We start from the raw sequence: 18,412 nt of genomic DNA on the forward strand, positions 1-18,412 counted from the left end.
ACAGGTATTGAAAGCTGTGCCTAGTATACCTTTTCCACAACATCTTTCTGTTTTGTGAAAAAATGATATGTTATCATTTTACCCTTTCTCCAAAATATATTTTGCCAGCCGAATTTCACCAGGCTGACAATCTTCATTTCTGATTTTCCTCATAATGACGGAATTTCATTTTTAGGCCTTGCCTAGGCAGCGCTTGTGCTGTCTCTCCGAGACATCAAGTAATCTGTATATGTGTTGAAAATCCACCTACTCCACCCTCTTTGCTTTTAATTGATTTCTTCCCTTGGCTGCTTTGATTTCTTTGTTTTCACAGGCCAAAGCGCTTTTAGTTTGTCCTCTATTTCTTTAGGAACGCCTATTCAGCAATGCCTAACTATAGTATACATGCTGCTAGTGGATTGAAATTTTGTCTTGGAACTCGTTTTTTTTTGTGGCTTGCTTTTTCTTCTGTATTTCAGTGTTTGATGCACGTCTGTTGTGCCCCCACCGTCATCACCCCTACTGTTACCCACTTTTGTTGTCCCCCACTGCTACCCGCCTCTTGTCCTTGTTAATTGATGCTACCTGAAATGATCATAGTGATATTAAGCATTTGAGTGTTGTCAGTGCAGTGTTAATGTTATTCTTTGTAATTTAAAATCGCGCTGGAGAGCATTTTTGCGATGCGCATGTTTTTGAATGTTTCATGACACACTCAAGAGCATTTCTGTGATGTACATGATGTTGAGTGTTTCATAACAGATTGGAGAGCATTTCTGTGATGCGCATGGTGTTGAGTGTTTCATTGGTATTGTCTCCCGCCTTACCTCGGTTTCAGTCGGGCTATAAAGCAGAGGGTGCCTTTGAGAGCTCCACGGGGTGTGAGCTGCAGACCCCCTCCAAATGGGCAGCAGCTGTAGAAAGAGTCACTGGGAGCATTTAATGTGAGGTCTGGCAGGGTCAGAAAGGACGCTGCTGTCGGTGGCAAGGGTAAGGAGGTGTTGCATGATGTAAGTGCTGTAACATGCTTTTGTTCTTAAGCATGCGTCATGATAAGTCCAGAGGAGCTGTACAGGTCACGCCATAAATAGAATTGTATTTTGGTACTTGTTATTTTTAGTATGCAGCTAACAAACCACTATTGCATTCTGGTATTGGGAGGATGAGGAACTGAGTTGTCCCTGCACTATTTCGCATCTCTGCTGCATTTAGTCAACCCACCAAGCTATCTCTCCCTGTGGCTATTTGCAAGTGTTGTGTAAAATGTGGTTTCTCTGTGCTTCCTCCGAAGGGGAACGATTTGTAATAAAAGTGGTGCAGGGGGTTTCCTTTCTTTGCTCCATTACAAAGCCTGGAGGAGCTTTACAGGCCGAGCCGCAAATAGAATTGTATTTTGGCACATGTTATAATTGGTATGTGTCTGATAAACCAATTATTTCTTTTTTGTCTCTGGAAGATGAGGAACTGAGTTGTCCCTGCAGTATTTCGCATCTCTGCTGCATTTAGGCATCCCACCGAGCTATCCCTCTCTCTTGCTATTTGCAAGCGCTGTGTAAAAACTGGTTTCTTTGTGCTTCCTATAAATGGGAACATTTAAAGTTTTGGCGTTTTATTTAAACGTTAATACTGTTTAGCATTTGTACTTTCTTATCACCTGCTTAGAATTTGCTGAATAATTCCGCACCAATCTGCTCTAAAATAATACCATCCGTTTGACGGCAGTGAGGCTCCATAAAAATTGTTATTATGAAAATAAGCTGTGTAAATGTTAATAAGATTGTACATGAAGTGTTCATGGTAACAGTGTAGCAATATCCATTTAATGATATTCTGTGCATTCTATGAGCAGACTGATGTTTGGTTACTGCCACTTTTATAGCGCTTCATTTGTACCAGAAGAGGTGCGGGGGCTAACCTTACTTAGCTTTCTTACAAAGCCCGGAGGAACTGTACAGGCCATGCCACAAATAGAATTGTATTTTGGCACATGTTAAATTTAGTGTGCGGCTGACAAACCACTATTTCTTTCTTGTCTTGGGAGGATGAGGAACTGATCCACTGATGCTGCACATATACAGAACTGTGCGCAGGAAACCAGGACCTCAGTGTGTAGTGGTGTACCAAAAACCCACCTTAGTGCCAGGAACCCCAATCCTACTAGCTATAGTGTTTCATTCGTTCTCCATACTACAGCGAAGCGACCAATGATTAGACATTCTAGAACATGTAACTCAGATACTCCCAGGAATCGTGGGAGTAAGAACGCTCTTTCTCTCACTCACTCATACTTGTCCACAACGTGAATAATCAGAGACACTGTATAGTTTAAAATGTTTATTTTAAATAACGTGCTTGATAATGCAGGACACGAGCCAATACTAGCAGCAAAATGAATAAACACAAGATAGTAAACATTGTTACAATTCCATAGAAAATTAACGGAGATATCATTCTATAAAGATAGTGGAAAAGGGACTACCGTGCCTTGCCATCCTTCTCGTGCTAGGAACTAGTTTAATACAGAAATAGAAGACCTCTGGGCTTTGTCAGAGGGGACCCCATACCTCTAGGTTTAGTTGCAAAAGTTTACATCTCCGTTCAAGCACAGCTCTTCTCTCTGGAAGGGTATTCTTCAAGTGCTTAACAAACATGCAATGCCTTATTAAAAGCACTCAATTTTCAGTAGTGCAGCTGGGTGTGTATTATGTCTAACATGCGTGGGACTGACCAAAGCAGATTAACGAGAAACATTATTTTTCGACCTTGAACACGATGTTCAGATGAGACCCACAGACTACAGCAAGAAACATGAAAGGTAGACGGTTCTCATGTGGACGAGCACAAGCACTGGTTTTATGAAAACAAAGTAATATAGAAACGTGTGCAAAAGCGGCAACATGGCAGCCAAGCATGTAGTAACATATGCTAACTTAGCAATGTCTGCAGGGAATCATGTATCCTCACTACACCCTCCCCTGGTCAGTCCATTGGATGTAAGCATAGGACGAACACAGAGTTCAAGAAACGTGAGCAGAGTTCATGAGTTTCTATAGTCTATCAAATTTGGAAAAAAGCGGATGGCGGAGAGGCAAAAAATTTTTTTAAGGAAAAATAAATTTCATTGTAAATTGGGTGCGAACCTCTAGTTTGCCAAAAAATACCATTAAAAATAGGCAAAGATGTGCGCCAGCCATTTTAATCCATAAGAGTGTATGAGCAGTAAACAGCCACTGCCTCCAATAGGAAATCATTGTCATCTGTAGAAAAAAGAGATGCCATCCAATTAACAAGCAGAATGACAAGCATGGTCATCACAATTTGGAACTTCCAGGACCACCGCAGGACAACTTGTGTGATATTCAATGTAGCTACATTGTAGGAGATCCTGCGCAGCCGCACAGATATCCCACTGTGCCAACACTCCAAGTGCAGCTGCACATGCCATAAAACCAACCCCGGAGCATTCTTGCTCTTGGGCCACTAAGGGACTCATCAACAGGTTGTATTCTGGGTCGGGAGATGACGTATTGGAGAGGCAGAGATCCAATGCCCATTGAAAGGAACATTACAAGCAGGAGAAGCCGGGTTGCACGCAAGTGTAGTATGCAAAGCTGAAAGACAGTTCATAAGCTTCTCTGAATGTCACCAGCGGCAGTATACCATAGTAGTCAAGCATACGGTCACGAAGCATTTGCTTATTGAAGTCTGTTTTCACAGTCAGGATGCAAGACCAAATCGAGACTTCGAAGAGCAAATTTTTACGACAAACTACACGCTGTGAAACTGTACGTGAAAGGCAAGTACCATAACTCATGCAGGAAAGTGCTGCCTAGGGGTTCATAGCGACCTATCGGGTAATGCTTCATACAGGAGCTAAAATGAAACATTGAAAATGGTAAAGAGATAACCCCGTGGATGAGCCAGACAGCATAGTCAGTTTCAGCCACGGAGAAGGGTAAAGGGTTTATCTTTTCAATATGTAAAATAGTGTATGTTGCATCATTCATGGACATAAATTGCTGTTTCTCTGTCAAATTAAAAGGCAAAAATGAAGCAGATGCATTTAAATAATCCAATGGCACTTTTCCCATTTTCAGAGTTTGCAAAGTCCAAGCAAACTGCATAACAGAACGCAATTGACTTTGGCCATGATACAATACAGACACATCATCTTGAACAATGTCAACAACAGATGAAACAATATTATCCAAGGTGTAAATACGGGAAGACAGTGTGTTAATACTATTGTCAACTACAGCAAGTACTTTTTCTAATTTTTTTTAATCTATTTCCCTTAAGCGTGAAGCAGCTTCAATTTGAGACATCTTTCAAATTTCATTGTAAGCTGCGTAAACAAATCTCTTTCTCCTGGGACTTGCCAGTCCCTTGATAAAGTCTGCCAAATCAATGTTATTAGATAACAAAGATAAATGTTGTTTCACGGATGATAAGGATGAGTGTTGGCACCAATTTTGACATAACTTACCCTCAGAGTACGTGGTAACCGAGTGTGTATTTGCAAACCGTGGGTCAGGTCTAACCTGTTTGTAACCAGGAACGGTGTTATAGAAACGTAATTGGCAGGCATCAGAAGTTGTCTGCTAAACCAACCATCTTAGTGGATCTAAACTGGAGACATTATTTTCATTTTCTGAAATAAAGCTTGCAATTATTCAATAGAGTAATCAGTATGCAAGCTCCAGTTATGATACATTGCGAGGGTAGGAATGGTAGAGGCCTTCATCTGTTTTGTAGTGGCTAAGCCAAAACAGGTTATTTGATATATGGAATCATTTAAAAGAAGAATTTGTGTTGGGATAAGGCACTCCCTATGTAAGGCTTCAGTGCTGCGAACCTGCCAGGGTCTAGAACCTCAGACGGATTTCAAATCAACGGTGGCCTCCCAATGTTCATAGCCACCCACTGATAATTTATCTATAAAGGAATTGGAATATGACAATTTTGTGTGAGTCAACATCACCTGGGGACTAGATGAAATGTTCAATTTAACATAAAATGACCCCGGATTTGACCTATCAAAACCTGTAGAATATGTAAATTGCCTTAACAGAGTTTTGGAGCTGCCTTCTAATGGGGTTGTTCAATGTTCCCATTGTGTGTAATTAAAAAGTTTCTAAATGAATTAGCCTAATGTAGGAAGTGGTGTCCAAAATGCTGATAACAATATACATCAGCATAATTAGCAGTATTTAAATACAATTCTTCAGCATCAAAGGCAGCATAATACTTCAAATCTGAAAATAAAGATTGTACTACCTGCACATCCCAGTCGTCTGAACGTATGTTCTGTTTCACTACAACACCCATGCATACCTGAAGTACATTTGGAATGTTAATAATCTCTGTCAGGCAATGAATTTGGAAATCCACAGCATCCCAGACATCAGTGACTGGAAAGGCAGAAATGTTGACAAGAGTCTGGTCTCACTTCATGATGTGGGAACATGAGTGTGGAGCCAAAGTTCCAGTTACCAACTGAGATCTCTATCACTGTAGATATTGGTGTGAGATCACCATAACTGCAGATATTGGTGTGAGATCACTATCACTGCAGATATAGGTATTAGATCACTATCACCGCAGATATAGGTGTGAGATCTCCATCACTGTAGATATTTATGTATTTATTTATTTATTAACAGTTTCCTATAGCGCGGACATGACCCATGGGTATCAGAGCACTTAACATCATATGGTATGAGTTAAAAACACAATGTACATAGAGCAGTAAGATCTTACAGACTTAAATAGTGTCGTTTTCGACCTAGCAACTAAAAGGCTAATATAGGGGAACAATAAAGGGTCGGTATTGAATAAGACATGAGTTAACAATATTCTGAGGTAGTATTTCTTCAAGGCTCTATCATTTCTATTCCCATATTGGGTATCTGGTCATCAAATCAATGATAAGTCTTCGGTGGCGCTAGTCTTGTCTATGGGAGGAACTTACTCATAAGAAAGATCTTAATTTCTTTCTTGAATGTTACAGTGTTTGTAATTTTTCTGATGTTTGCGGGAAGGGAGTTTTAGATCCTGGGAGCTACGCCTGAGAATGTCCTCTCATATGTTTTTTTCTTCTTGAGATAGGTGGTCTGTTTTTTCCTGAAATTTCTATTTTGTGGGCGAGATATTTAGGTGTGTTGTGATGAATCGCTTTATGGGTGATACATGCCATTTTCAGCTGTACTCTGGCTTCGTACGGTAACCAGTTTAAGGCTTTCAAGTGAGGCGAGATATGGTCAAATTTCCTCGACCCTGTAATAAGCCTTGCCGCTGCATTAAGGCAGGCTTTTAGGGGTGCTGTGGAAATTTTTGGTAGACCAGCAAGTGTAGTACAACCATATTCAATCCTAGAGACAACCAGTGATTGCACAGCTAGTTTCAAGTCTGTCTCCGTTAAAAAAGATTTCATCTTTCTCAGATAGTTCAAGTGGTAACGGGCGTTTTTTTGCCATAGAATTAATGTGGGTTTTCATATCAGGGTTCTCATCCAGTGTGATTCCGAGGGATTTCGCCGAGTCAACTAGAGTAGGGATGCAATTTAATGCTGTGATCATTTTGGACCATTCTTTCACTATGGATTGATTTTTGTGTGGTGTGATGAGTAAGAATTCTGTTTTGTTAGCGTTAAGCTTCAGATGAATGTTAGTTAGCAATTTTAGCGATATTTTGAGGACATCATTCATTGTGGTTATGTCTTCCAGGCTAGCAATCTTGATGTAAAGTTGCGTGTCGTCTGCATTCATGTGGTAGGATATTTTTGATTTCCGTAGTATTTCTGTAAGAGGTTCGATGTATAAGTTAAACAGTGTAGGAGATAGGGTAGAGACTTGCGGTACTCCGAGTGTGTTTGGGCATGATGGCGATAGTGATTGGTTTACTAGGAATCTCTGAGTTCTGTTCTTTAAAAATGATTCGAACCATTTCAGTACCGTGCCGGACATTCCCATCCTGTTGTGAAGTCTGTTCAGTAATTTTTCGTGGTTAACTGTGTCAAATGCTGCTGAAAAGTCTAGGAGGATGAGTAGGCAAGATTGATTGCGATCTAGAGCTTGAAGTGCATCATCGACAATGTGTAGGATTGCTGTTTCCGTGCTATGATTTGCTCTGAATCCCTTGTAGATACATGTATGAGATCACTATCACTGCAGATATATGTGTGAGATCACCATTACTTCAGATATAGGTGTGAGATCACTATCACTGCAGATATAGGCATGCAATCACTATTACTGCAGATATAGGTGTGAGATCACTGTCAATGCAGATATAGGTGTCAGGTCACTATCACTGTAGCTATTGGTGTCAGATCAATATCACTGCAGATATAGGTGTGAGAACACCATTACTTCAGATATAGGTGTGAGATCAAAATTACTGCAGATAACATTGGTGACCTCCCTGGTACTATCCACTCTGGATTATTGCAACGCCTTGTTCATAAATGCACAGGGAAGGGTTATAAACAAACTTCAGACTATTCAAAATTCAGCTGCTAGGCTTCTGGGCAAGATTCCCAAATATCTATCTGCCTCAGAAACCATTAGAGATCTACACTGGTTACCCATCAGAAACAGGATAAAGTTTAAAACCCTGTGTATTGTGTACAAGGCGTTGCACAACTTGGGACCAGTCTTTCTTACTCCAAATCTGATTCCTTACTGTCCCCACAGAACACTACGCTCTTCCACCTCAAAAGACCTTACGATTCCCCGTACCAAATCGGTCACCTGGGGCGACAGAAGATTCTTGGTGTCAGCTCCTAAATTATGGAACACACTGCCACTTTCAATAAAAACAAGCCCCTCTCTCTGGTCTTTTCGCAAACAACTCAAGACCTGGCTTTTTAATCATTAACCCCAGTTTCTCCCTCTCTGGTTAAATACTGCAGATATCTTAGCGCCGAGACGCCCATGGGCCTTTGTTCGCGCTCTAGAAATGTTATTAATAAATAAATAAATAAATAGGTGTGAGATCACGTCTCTGCTGATATAGGTGTGAGATCACTATCACTGTAGATATAGGTGTGAGATCAATATCACTACAGGTATGGGTGTGCGATCACTATTACTGCAGATATAGGTGTGAGATCACCGTCACTGCAGATATATGTTTCAGATCACTATCACTGTAGCTATTGGTGTCAGATCAATATCACTGCAGATATAGGAGTGAGAACACCATTACTTCAGATATAGGTGTGAGATCAATATTACTGCAGATATAGGTGTGAGATCACGTCACTGCTTATATAGGTGTGAGATCACTATCACTGTAGATATAGGTGTGAGATCAATATCACTGCCGGTATAGATGTGAAATCACTATTACTTCAGATATAGGTGTGAGATCACCATCATTGCAGATAGAGGTGTGAGATCACTATCACTGCAGATATATAGGTGTGAGATCACAATTACTTCTATGATATAGGTGTGAGATTACTATCACGGCAGATATAGGTGGGAGATCACTATCACTGCAGATATAGGTATGAGATCACCATCACTGTAGATAAAGGTGTGAGATAACTGTCACTGCAGATATATAGAATACCTACGTGTTCGATATACGAGATTTTAAGCTATTGGCATTGTAAATGACAATGCCTTTTATTTATGTTTTAAAAACAAAAACAAAAATAAAAGGTATTGTCATGTACAATGTCAATAGCTCAAACTGGTGTAAATGCGAGACCTATTGCATTGCAAATGCTTGTTGTTAATTTGCTGTTATGCATCTTAACGGTTGTTTGCCGGGATCTGGAAAACACGTGTAAAGGCGTTTTAGAGATGCACCGCATGTCCGCCATACTTTATCCAGGGAAAACAATATATTTTCCAACAGGTAAATGACTCTTCGAGGGGCGCATCGATGTGGAAGGAGCAGGCCCATGTCAAGCTGAAACCTAACATGTACTGTCTCATCTCCACCCACACGAGATGCTCAAGGGGGAAAATGGCACGTGATTTCTTGCCCCCAATCCTGCCAGAATGTCTGAAGCACGTGTTTACTGTAAATGTCCTTGATATTCCTCAACAAGTGTTCTTCTGCCTGTTGAAAGAGTGCACAAATACACATGGGCATCCCCTGTTCACACCATTGCTAGTAAGTGAGTCCTCTTGCTGTGAGTCTAGTCAAATTACAAGAAAGTTCTTTTTTGTGGGCCTTCCCTCGCCCGTGGGTGCAGTGAAGCAGCAATTTAACAGTGGACTGCTTCTACTGCACAGGTTGCATCATTAAATATGTCAGTTCAGCTGTAACCACTGCACCATCCACAATTACATTGTGGCCTACTCATCTTCATGGCACTACATATCAATTTGTTATTTACCACCACAATCAACACCATACTATTGTCAATGCCTTTTCATTGCCAGCTCCCGTAGCCTTAAAACCCTAAACTCAATTGCAGCCCTCTGCCCTAACCCCTAATTAAAACCCTAACTCTAACCCTAACCATCTAACACCAGCCTTAGTCCTGATTCCCAACCTTCTACCCCAACATAAATATTAACTTATTCAAACCCAGTCCCAAAGACCCTATTCCAAACCCTCATCACAACTATAAACCATAGCCCCTTACCTCAGCCTCGAACTAAATGAATGTATATAGGATAATGTCAGGGAGCACATTCCAGCTATTCAACAAGAGAAACAATTCAACAGTAGACACATTAACCAGGCTTGAACTGTGGTTCGCAAAATCTATTTTATTGGTCATGTGCAGCTTTAAAGAGGATGTTTCATTATTTTTTTTTGCAAATATTCTCAGGAACGGAGTTTGGAGTTTCTGCACAGCCTTAATATTAAATCTGCTAATGAGCATGGATGTGTTTTCTGTTAATTAACAGTGGGTTCTTCAGAATATTGGTGCTGGTCGATGGGCCCATCAGTTCTCAGTCTGTTCATACCTGTTCAGGAAGGAGGTGATCTTATCCCTTACGCCCCCTTCAAGCATGTCCAACTCATCCTGGATTTGACTAGTGTATGGATCCAGATTCCTCTTCATGTCTTCAGCTCTCTGGATGATCATTTTTTTTAGATCCTCTCCATATGGGGAAGCTGACCGGCTGAACTCCTCGATCCTCTGGTTCACTTTCTTGTTAAAGTCTTCCAAGTACGGTGATAAATTCTGCCCAATGTCGTCCAAGTGAAGTTTCTCTTTGATTTGGTTGGTGGAGGAGAGTATTTGCTGTCTCATGTCTTCCACATTGACAGAGAACTTGCTTCTCATATCTTCTATGTTTTTCTGCATCTGGAAGGCCATGATCTCAATCTTTTGGTTGAGGTTTTCTTGGACATTCTGTGCATACGGTGTCAAATGCTTCTGCAGCTCCTCAATGTTCTGCTCAATCTTCGCCAGGACCTCATCACTGTAAGGGCTCAGGTTCTTCTTCATCTGCTGTGCTTTTTCACAGATCTTTCCTTGAAGTTCCTCAGCATACGGGCTAAGGGCCAAATGCAGATTGCCCACATTTTCTTGCAGTTTGGCTTGAAGCTGTTCGGCATATGGTGAGAGTTCAGTCTGGAGGCTGTTCATCTTTTCCTGGAGTTTGACCTCAAGATCCTCAGTGTATGGCTTGATCACTGCTTGGAGGTGGTCAACATTTTCCTGAAGTCTGGCCTCAAGCTCCTCAGCATACGGAATGAATGCTGCCTGGAAGTTATCCATATTTTCCTTGAGTCTAGCTTGAAGCTCCTCTGTGTATGGGGTGAGCTGGAGACGAAGCTCCTCCGCATTTTTCTGGACACGAGTGCCAAGTTCCTCAGCATATGGGGTGAGCGCCTGACGAATCTCCTCTGCATTTTCCTGTACCCGACTGGCAAACTCCTCAGCGTATGGAGTCAGCCTCATCTGTAGCTCCTCGATGTTCTTGTTAAGCTGCTTGTGGATATCATCTGCATATGGTGACACCTTCAAGCGTAACTCCTCCAGCTCCAGGCGTATCTGCTCCTTTAGTTTCTCTGAGTCTTGGGAGAGCCGTGCATGGAGCTGGGCGGTGAAAGGAACTAGCTGGCTTTGTAGGTGTGCAGCATAAACAGGAACATCATGGAGGTTTTCCTGGAGGAGGGTGCTAAGGAAAAAGAATGTAAAAATTGATCAATATTACTAATTCAGATGAAATATCCTATATTTTTAGTATATAACAACTAACCCTTTTTCCTACACTTTCCTTTCTTCTTTTGCTTCAATATCTGCATCCTAAAATTTCTTCTATTGAACCACAAAATCCAAAATGGTCTTGGAAGTTTCTCAACTAGCTCAATTCTTTAAGGTTGAACTATACAAGCATTTTACTTATATCCCTTACTCAGTAAGTACAACAATCGGGTTGGTTACTCAATAGAGTCATGGAATAGAGGGGAGTTGGCGAGGGCATGGCTTGGGTAAGAGCATTGATAAAAATGAAAAACTCACTATCTGTGTAGGTGAGGATGTTGTATAGAGAAGGCACTAAGACCTCTGAGAACATAACATGCAAGAAATGTCCTTATTTATAGTCCCCCCTTGTGCCAAATGTTACAAGTCCCTAGAATGCTGCTGTGTTTGGAGGGTTGGGGCCGCAAAACACTGTATTCACACTAGGCCATGTTCTTACCACTGGGACAATGGGGCCCCGGAACCCAGTGATCTTATGCAGGCTGTTCAAGGAAATAGACCAACTGATAGGCTAGGACTGTGTGTCAAAACCAAAGCCTCAAAGCTAGTGTGAGCAGCACTTGAGGTTAGAGAATTGTGATATAGCTGAAAGCTCCCTGTCACTGCTGAGATATGCAGATAATAGAAGCAAAAAGGGGATATGAAACCCATAGTCTTCAAAATAAAACTAAGATGCTATCAAAGCTGGGACAGGCATTTAAATATAGAAGACATGTTAGTGGAATATTGTAAAGGTACGATAAGAAACCTCAGAGCTTGTGGCCATAAAAGGAGAGGTGAGGTTAAAGATTTCAATTGCAGGGGCATGGCTTGCCAAGATAGCCGCTCACTTAGGGGGAGATTTACTAAGATTTTGCGCGGTGTTTGCATAACACAAGTGACGCTTGTACAAGTGATAGTGACAATCTTTTTTTCCTAATTAACTTTCCAGCGCTAAACTTGTTTAGTGCTGGAAATGATGTTAAAGTAATGCGAAGCAGTGCATAGCGCTGCTTCACATTACTTTGCGCCATGGGGGCATACCAACGGTGGTACATGGGCATTCCCATGAAACCACCTAAGGTTTCTCATGCTAAACCCAATTTACTAAAAACAGTAGATTGCGTTTAGCGTGAAAAAACGGCACCCTTTTCAGCTAGGCGCACTGATGGAGAAATGCTAGAATTTGTCCTTACTTTTCCGATTTTGCATGCATGCTGCACTGTGCAGCACGCATACAAGGAGAGAAAAGCTTTGCATCATGCCTAGCATAGTATTTCGTACAGTAAGGGTACCCTTCCTGTACAAAACCTATGCTACACTCATGCACACACCCTAGCGCTACAGTGCCAAGTTGTGTGCATGGCGCACGACAGCTGAAATCAGCGCAGGCGCAAGGGAAAGGGGAGGAAAGAGCCATATCTTTAACAATATAGTGCTGTCCGGCTCACTCCCTTTCACGCAATGCAGCACATCCTCGCGGGGGGGGGCTTCGCTGAGTTGCGTGGAGATGTTGTAAATCTCCCCATGAGTGAGCTCTGTGCGGCCTAACCTCTAATCCTTAACATCCGACACATTCTCTGTCCCTGCCCTCAGTAAATCTACACCAGAATATGCTGCGGCAAGTGACGGTCTGGTGCAAGTAACTATTTTCTCCCCCGATGATTGTGGAGACCGCTGTACAGCTTTCCGAGTGGACAGGGAGGACCACCTCGTGTTAGAGTCTGTAACTTGCTGATCCCCAAAACTGGAGGATTACATTGCTCCCCGGGAAGATCCCCAATAACCAGAGGTGACCACATAGGTTGCGGCCCACCTACCTGGCCCCCCTGCCTTCCCCCAGCTGAATTGATGTGATTTCACAGAGGCAGAGTGTGGGACCGCACAGGCCCGTTGCCTGGACAGGCACTTAATGTGGCCCACGGTGCGGCCTCAATGAGCAAACCCGAACTGTTGGGGGGGAGGAACGTATCACAGATTGGGGCTTACCGGGCAAAGTGAACAGATTGCAGAGACACTCTGGGCCCCCGGTACCGGTGTGACTGAGGGAGGGGCATGGATACAAGGATATCACCGGGCTCCCATTTCTCGCAATAGAGAGCGCAGCCTTGTGGGTGCAGGGGAGAGCTGGTGGCTAAAATAGCATACCAGAGTGGTGCCGGGGGCTGTGCTGCAAAGAAAACGAGTGACGACCCCCTCCTGAACACTGCTGGCTGGCAGCTGGACGATGGAGCATTACAGTGAGGGATTAGAGCGATGTGCTTATCAAGCTCAATTGATCTGTGCCTGGTTCTCTTCTCTCCCCAGCCCTTCCTATTTGTGCCCTTTCTCCTTTGGGGGCCTGCCCCCCCTACAAAACTTCTGTACTGGCGAGTTGGGAGCACTGGGGGGGGGCATGTGGCACTAGATAGTGCCCTGCGAGAACCTGATGAGGGATTCCAGATGCAACATGAATGCGCTGACTGAGGAATAACCTACAGGCCTAGATGTAACCGTAAACACAGCACTGTGTGACTGAGTGCTAAGCTGTGCCTGGGCATTGAGAGGAGCATCAGGAAGCCGTACATGATTTGACTGGAGGGGGCCATGGCTGCCAGTAATTGTGAGGTGCAGTGGCTCAGCCCTTTGGATGCGATGGCCTATTTGTATGTCATACCGATGACCCAACTCAGACTTGCCACTAGACAGGAGATCAAACTGGGAACCCGGAGGGTCCCACATAAGGCTAAACAGTAAGGTGCTGTAGCGAACCCTAACCAAGCAACCAGAACTGGGGGTCCTGGGGAGGACACTCTGGAATTGCAGATACTAGTTGTGCCACGTGAGGATTTAGCCAAACAGCGATTGACCAGTGTGGTGTTGCTTGGGCACCAGAGGCGCAGTTGAACACAGGGTCTGGCATGCTCTGAGAGGAGGACCTGGCAACTGTGTCCTTTGGGCTATTGTTAGGGCTAGGGGAGTGGTGCACTCACAGACCAACAAAATGGATAGATATGCTATACCAAAGCCAGCCTCTGAGGCACCCGGACAACAGGCAGAACAAAAAGAAATGACGGAGCCCTTTCAGTGCCATCATGGTTGCCATATGTGACCTCAAGGGTACCATTGAACCGAAGTTAGATACAGCGAATGTCGATGTAAAACTCCACAGAGTAGACTTTAAAAAGATTTCCCAAAAAGTAAATACATCCAAATCCCATATTAATCCCATATTAACTTGCTATAATTCACGTCCAAAAAGCAGGATGAGCAAGTGCAATACCTCACGAAAAAGCACACCATAATTACAGCAAAACTGGAAGACCAAGAAGGCAGAGCTTGCAGGAATAAAATCAAGTTAGTAGGGGTTCCCAAGGGGGAGGAGGGGCTCAGCATTTACCTCTTTCTTTTTAGTCAATACTGTGCACACTAAACGCTTCTTGAACTTCTTTTCTATTGAGCATGCACTCATGGCGCCTGTCCTACAGTTGAATCCTGGAGCCTTTCCATTAACAATTATAGCCAGAATCTTTAACTGCTGTGACAGGGACACTATCCTACAGGCAGCATGTTCTCATGGTAACAAGACCTATGAAAATGCTACGGTGCACTTCTTTGCGGATTTCACCCTGCAAGTTCAGTGCCAGCGCAGAAGCTTTGAAAAAGGTAAAAGAAGTACTGAGTGGCAAAGAACTTAAGTACATGATGCTCTATCCAGTAATGCTTGAAGTTGTGGCAAAAGGCAAATCGTGGCACTTCACCCCTCGAGAGGGTTGGTACCCTGCTGGTCATCGGTCTCAACGAGAGGGGGGGAGGGCACCCAATCGATTAGCTGCAAGAGGAGGGACCTGTTTGCAATGAGGGACAGATCAAGGATGGGGCTCGGAGAAAGGGCTGAGAACTGGACTCCATGGCTTGACAGCTATGTCATGTCGCTCAGTGGAGCTGGTCGACCCCTCAGACACCAAGGATAAAGAAGGATCGTGACTGCATGATTTTGCATCAGGTATTTTGGGATTGGACTTGGCCTGCCCAGGTATGAGACGAAGGGAACTCCGGGAGAGGGGGAGAGTAGATTTATAATGCTGTTATATTTGAAGCAGACAGAGAACCTAAGAAATGCGAAAGGGGTACGGTAACATGATCATACCAGTGCAGCCCTGGAGGTGGTGCTGGCCAACCCTAAATAATTGCATGATATCATTGGGACAAAAGGCGCTCTACATGTTGGGTTTGTGGTGGGCAGTTCTGAGCCTACTGTGCAGGGTAGCAGGCTTGGGGAGCTACAACATTGGGTATATAAGATTCATTTCAGTTTTTGTTCTATCTTCTGTTTTCTTCAGCTCAGTGAGCATAGGCACTGAAGGACAGTGATCGGGGACATGCTGGGAAAAGGTAGGATTGTTACTCTGCCATTACACGCGGGGACAGCCCTCTACACTATATCATGCTAGATGGTACTCCCCACTCAGCACTGAAGGTCCTAACGTGGTACGTAAATGGCTTAGGCAACACAATTAAATTAATAGTAGTGCTAAAATACCTCCATAGACATGTCCCAGACATAGTTCTTCTCCTGGAGACTCACTTGAAGGGCAACCATTATGAGGCCATGGATCATTTTGATTACACCCAACTGGTGTTTTATCACCAACTCTAGGGGTGCAGGAATATTGCTAACAAAATCGGTGCCTTCTATCCCTTGACACACATGGACTGACCAGCTGGGGCACTTTGTGGCACAGACGGATACTTGGGAGTGGCCACGCTCAGCATCTGCTCAGTCTATATACTATGCAGAGGTATCACCCAGAGAATTTTCTCGCCCTAGGGATATCCTGATGGAAGTGCCCCTGGGATCCTCATATTAGTCTTCGGTGGCGCTAGTCTTGTCTATGGGAGGAACTTACTCATAAGAAAGATCTTAATTTCTTTCTTGAATGTTACAGTGTTTGTAATTTTTCTGATGTTTGCGGGAAGGGAGTTTTAGATCCTGGGAGCTACGCCTGAGAATGTCCTCTCATATGTTTTTTTCTTCTTGAGATAGGTGGTTTCAGGAGCAGATAATTGGCACTCCTGACAGGTCTGTTTTTTCCTGAAATTTCTATTTTGTGGGCGAGATATTTAGGTGTGTTGTGATGAATCGCTTTATGGGTGATACATGCCATTTTCAGCTGTACTCTGGCTTCGTACGGTAACCAGTTTAAGGCTTTCAAGTGAGGCGAGATATGGTCAAATTTCCTCGACCCTGTAATAAGCCTTGCCGCTGCATTAAGGCAGGCTTTTAGGGGTGCTGTGGAAATTTTTGGTAGACCAGCAAGTGTAGTACAACCATATTCAATCCTAGAGACAACCAGTGATTGCACAGCTAGTTTCAAGTCTGTCTCCGTTAAAAAAGATTTCATCTTTCTCAGATAGTTCAAGTGGTAACGGGCGTTTTTTGCCATAGAATTAATGTGGGTTTTCATATCAGGGTTCTCATCCAGTGTGATTCCGAGGGATTTCGCCGAGTCAACTAGAGTAGGGATGCAATTTAATGCTGTGATCATTTTGGACCATTCTTTCACTATGGATTGATTTTTGTGTGGTGTGATGAGTAAGAATTCTGTTTTGTTAGCGTTAAGCTTGAGATGAATGTTAGTTAGCCATTCTAGCGATATTTTGAGGACATCATTCATTGTGGTTATGTCTTCCAGGCTAGCAATCTTGATGTAAAGTTGCGTGTCGTCTGCATTCATGTGGTAGGATATTTTTGATTTCCGTAGTATTTCTGTAAGAGGTTCGATGTATAAGTTAAACAGTGTAGGAGATAGGGTAGAGACTTGCGGTACTCCGAGTGTGTTTGGGCATGATGGCGATAGTGATTGGTTTACTAGGAATCTCTGAGTTCTGTTCTTTAAAAATGATTCGAACCATTTCAGTACCGTGCCGGACATTCCCATCCTGTTGTGAAGTCTGTTCAGTAATTTTTCGTGGTTAACTGTGTCAAATGCTGCTGAAAAGTCTAGGAGGATGAGTAGGCAAGATTGATTGCGATCTAGAGCTTGAAGTGCATCATCGACAATGTGTAGGATTGCTGTTTCCGTGCTATGATTTGCTCTGAATCCCTTGTAGATACATGTATGAGATCACTATCACTGCAGATATATGTGTGAGATCACCATTACTTCAGATATAGGTGTGAGATCACTATCACTGCAGATATAGGCATGCAATCACTATTACTGCAGATATAGGTGTGAGATCACTGTCAATGCAGATATAGGTGTCAGGTCACTATCACTGTAGCTATTGGTGTCAGATCAATTTCACTGCAGATATAGGTGTGAGAACACCATTACTTCAGATATAGGTGTGAGATCAAAATTACTGCAGATAACATTGGTGACCTCCCTGGTACTATCCACTCTGGATTATTGCAACGCCTTGTTCATAAATGCACAGGGAAGGGTTATAAACAAACTTCAGACTATTCAAAATTCAGCTGCTAGGCTTCTGGGCAAGATTCCCAAATATCTATCTGCCTCAGAAACCATTAGAGATCTACACTGGTTACCCATCAGAAACAGGATAAAGTTTAAAACCCTGTGTATTGTGTACAAGGCGTTGCACAACTTGGGACCAGTCTTTCTTACTCCAAATCTGATTCCTTACTGTCCCCACAGAACACTACGCTCTTCCACCTCAAAAGACCTTACGATTCCCCGTACCAAATCGGTCACCTGGGGCGACAGAAGATTCTTGGTGTCAGCTCCTAAATTATGGAACACACTGCCACTTTCAATAAAAACAAGCCCCTCTCTCTGGTCTTTTCGCAAACAACTCAAGACCTGGCTTTTTAATCATTAACCCCAGTTTCTCCCTCTCTGGTTAAATACTGCAGATATCTTAGCGCCGAGACGCCCATGGGCCTTTGTTCGCGCTCTAGAAATGTTATTAATAAATAAATAAATAAATAGGTGTGAGATCACGTCTCTGCTGATATAGGTGTGAGATCACTATCACTGTAGATATAGGTGTGAGATCAATATCACTACAGGTATGGGTGTGCGATCACTATTACTGCAGATATAGGTGTGAGATCACCGTCACTGCAGATATATGTTTCAGATCACTATCACTGTAGCTATTGGTGTCAGATCAATATCACTGCAGATATAGGAGTGAGAACACCATTACTTCAGATATAGGTGTGAGATCAATATTACTGCAGATATAGGTGTGAGATCACGTCACTGCTTATATAGGTGTGAGATCACTATCACTGTAGATATAGGTGTGAGATCAATA

At 43.0% G+C, this 18,412-nt stretch overlaps 1 protein-coding gene across 1 annotated transcript; it reads right to left on the reverse strand.

Annotated features, from left to right (window-relative positions):
* Positions 1–9,693: 9,693 nt before the first annotated feature.
* Positions 9,694–12,359, reverse strand: LOC144824226 (uncharacterized). The gene is made up of 2 exons (XM_078683374.1): positions 12,340–12,359; positions 9,694–11,078 (listed from the first exon to the last, which is right to left on the reverse strand). The coding sequence occupies exons 1-2, from the start codon at positions 12,357–12,359 to the stop codon at positions 9,893–9,895; spliced, it is 1,206 nt and encodes a 401-aa protein (XP_078539500.1). The 3' UTR covers positions 9,694–9,892.
* Positions 12,360–18,412: the final 6,053 nt, after the last annotated feature.

Source organism: Lissotriton helveticus, chromosome 3_1 (genome assembly GCF_964261635.1).
Source record: "Lissotriton helveticus chromosome 3_1, aLisHel1.1, whole genome shotgun sequence".
Classification (NCBI taxonomy): Eukaryota; Metazoa; Chordata; class Amphibia; order Caudata; family Salamandridae; genus Lissotriton; species Lissotriton helveticus.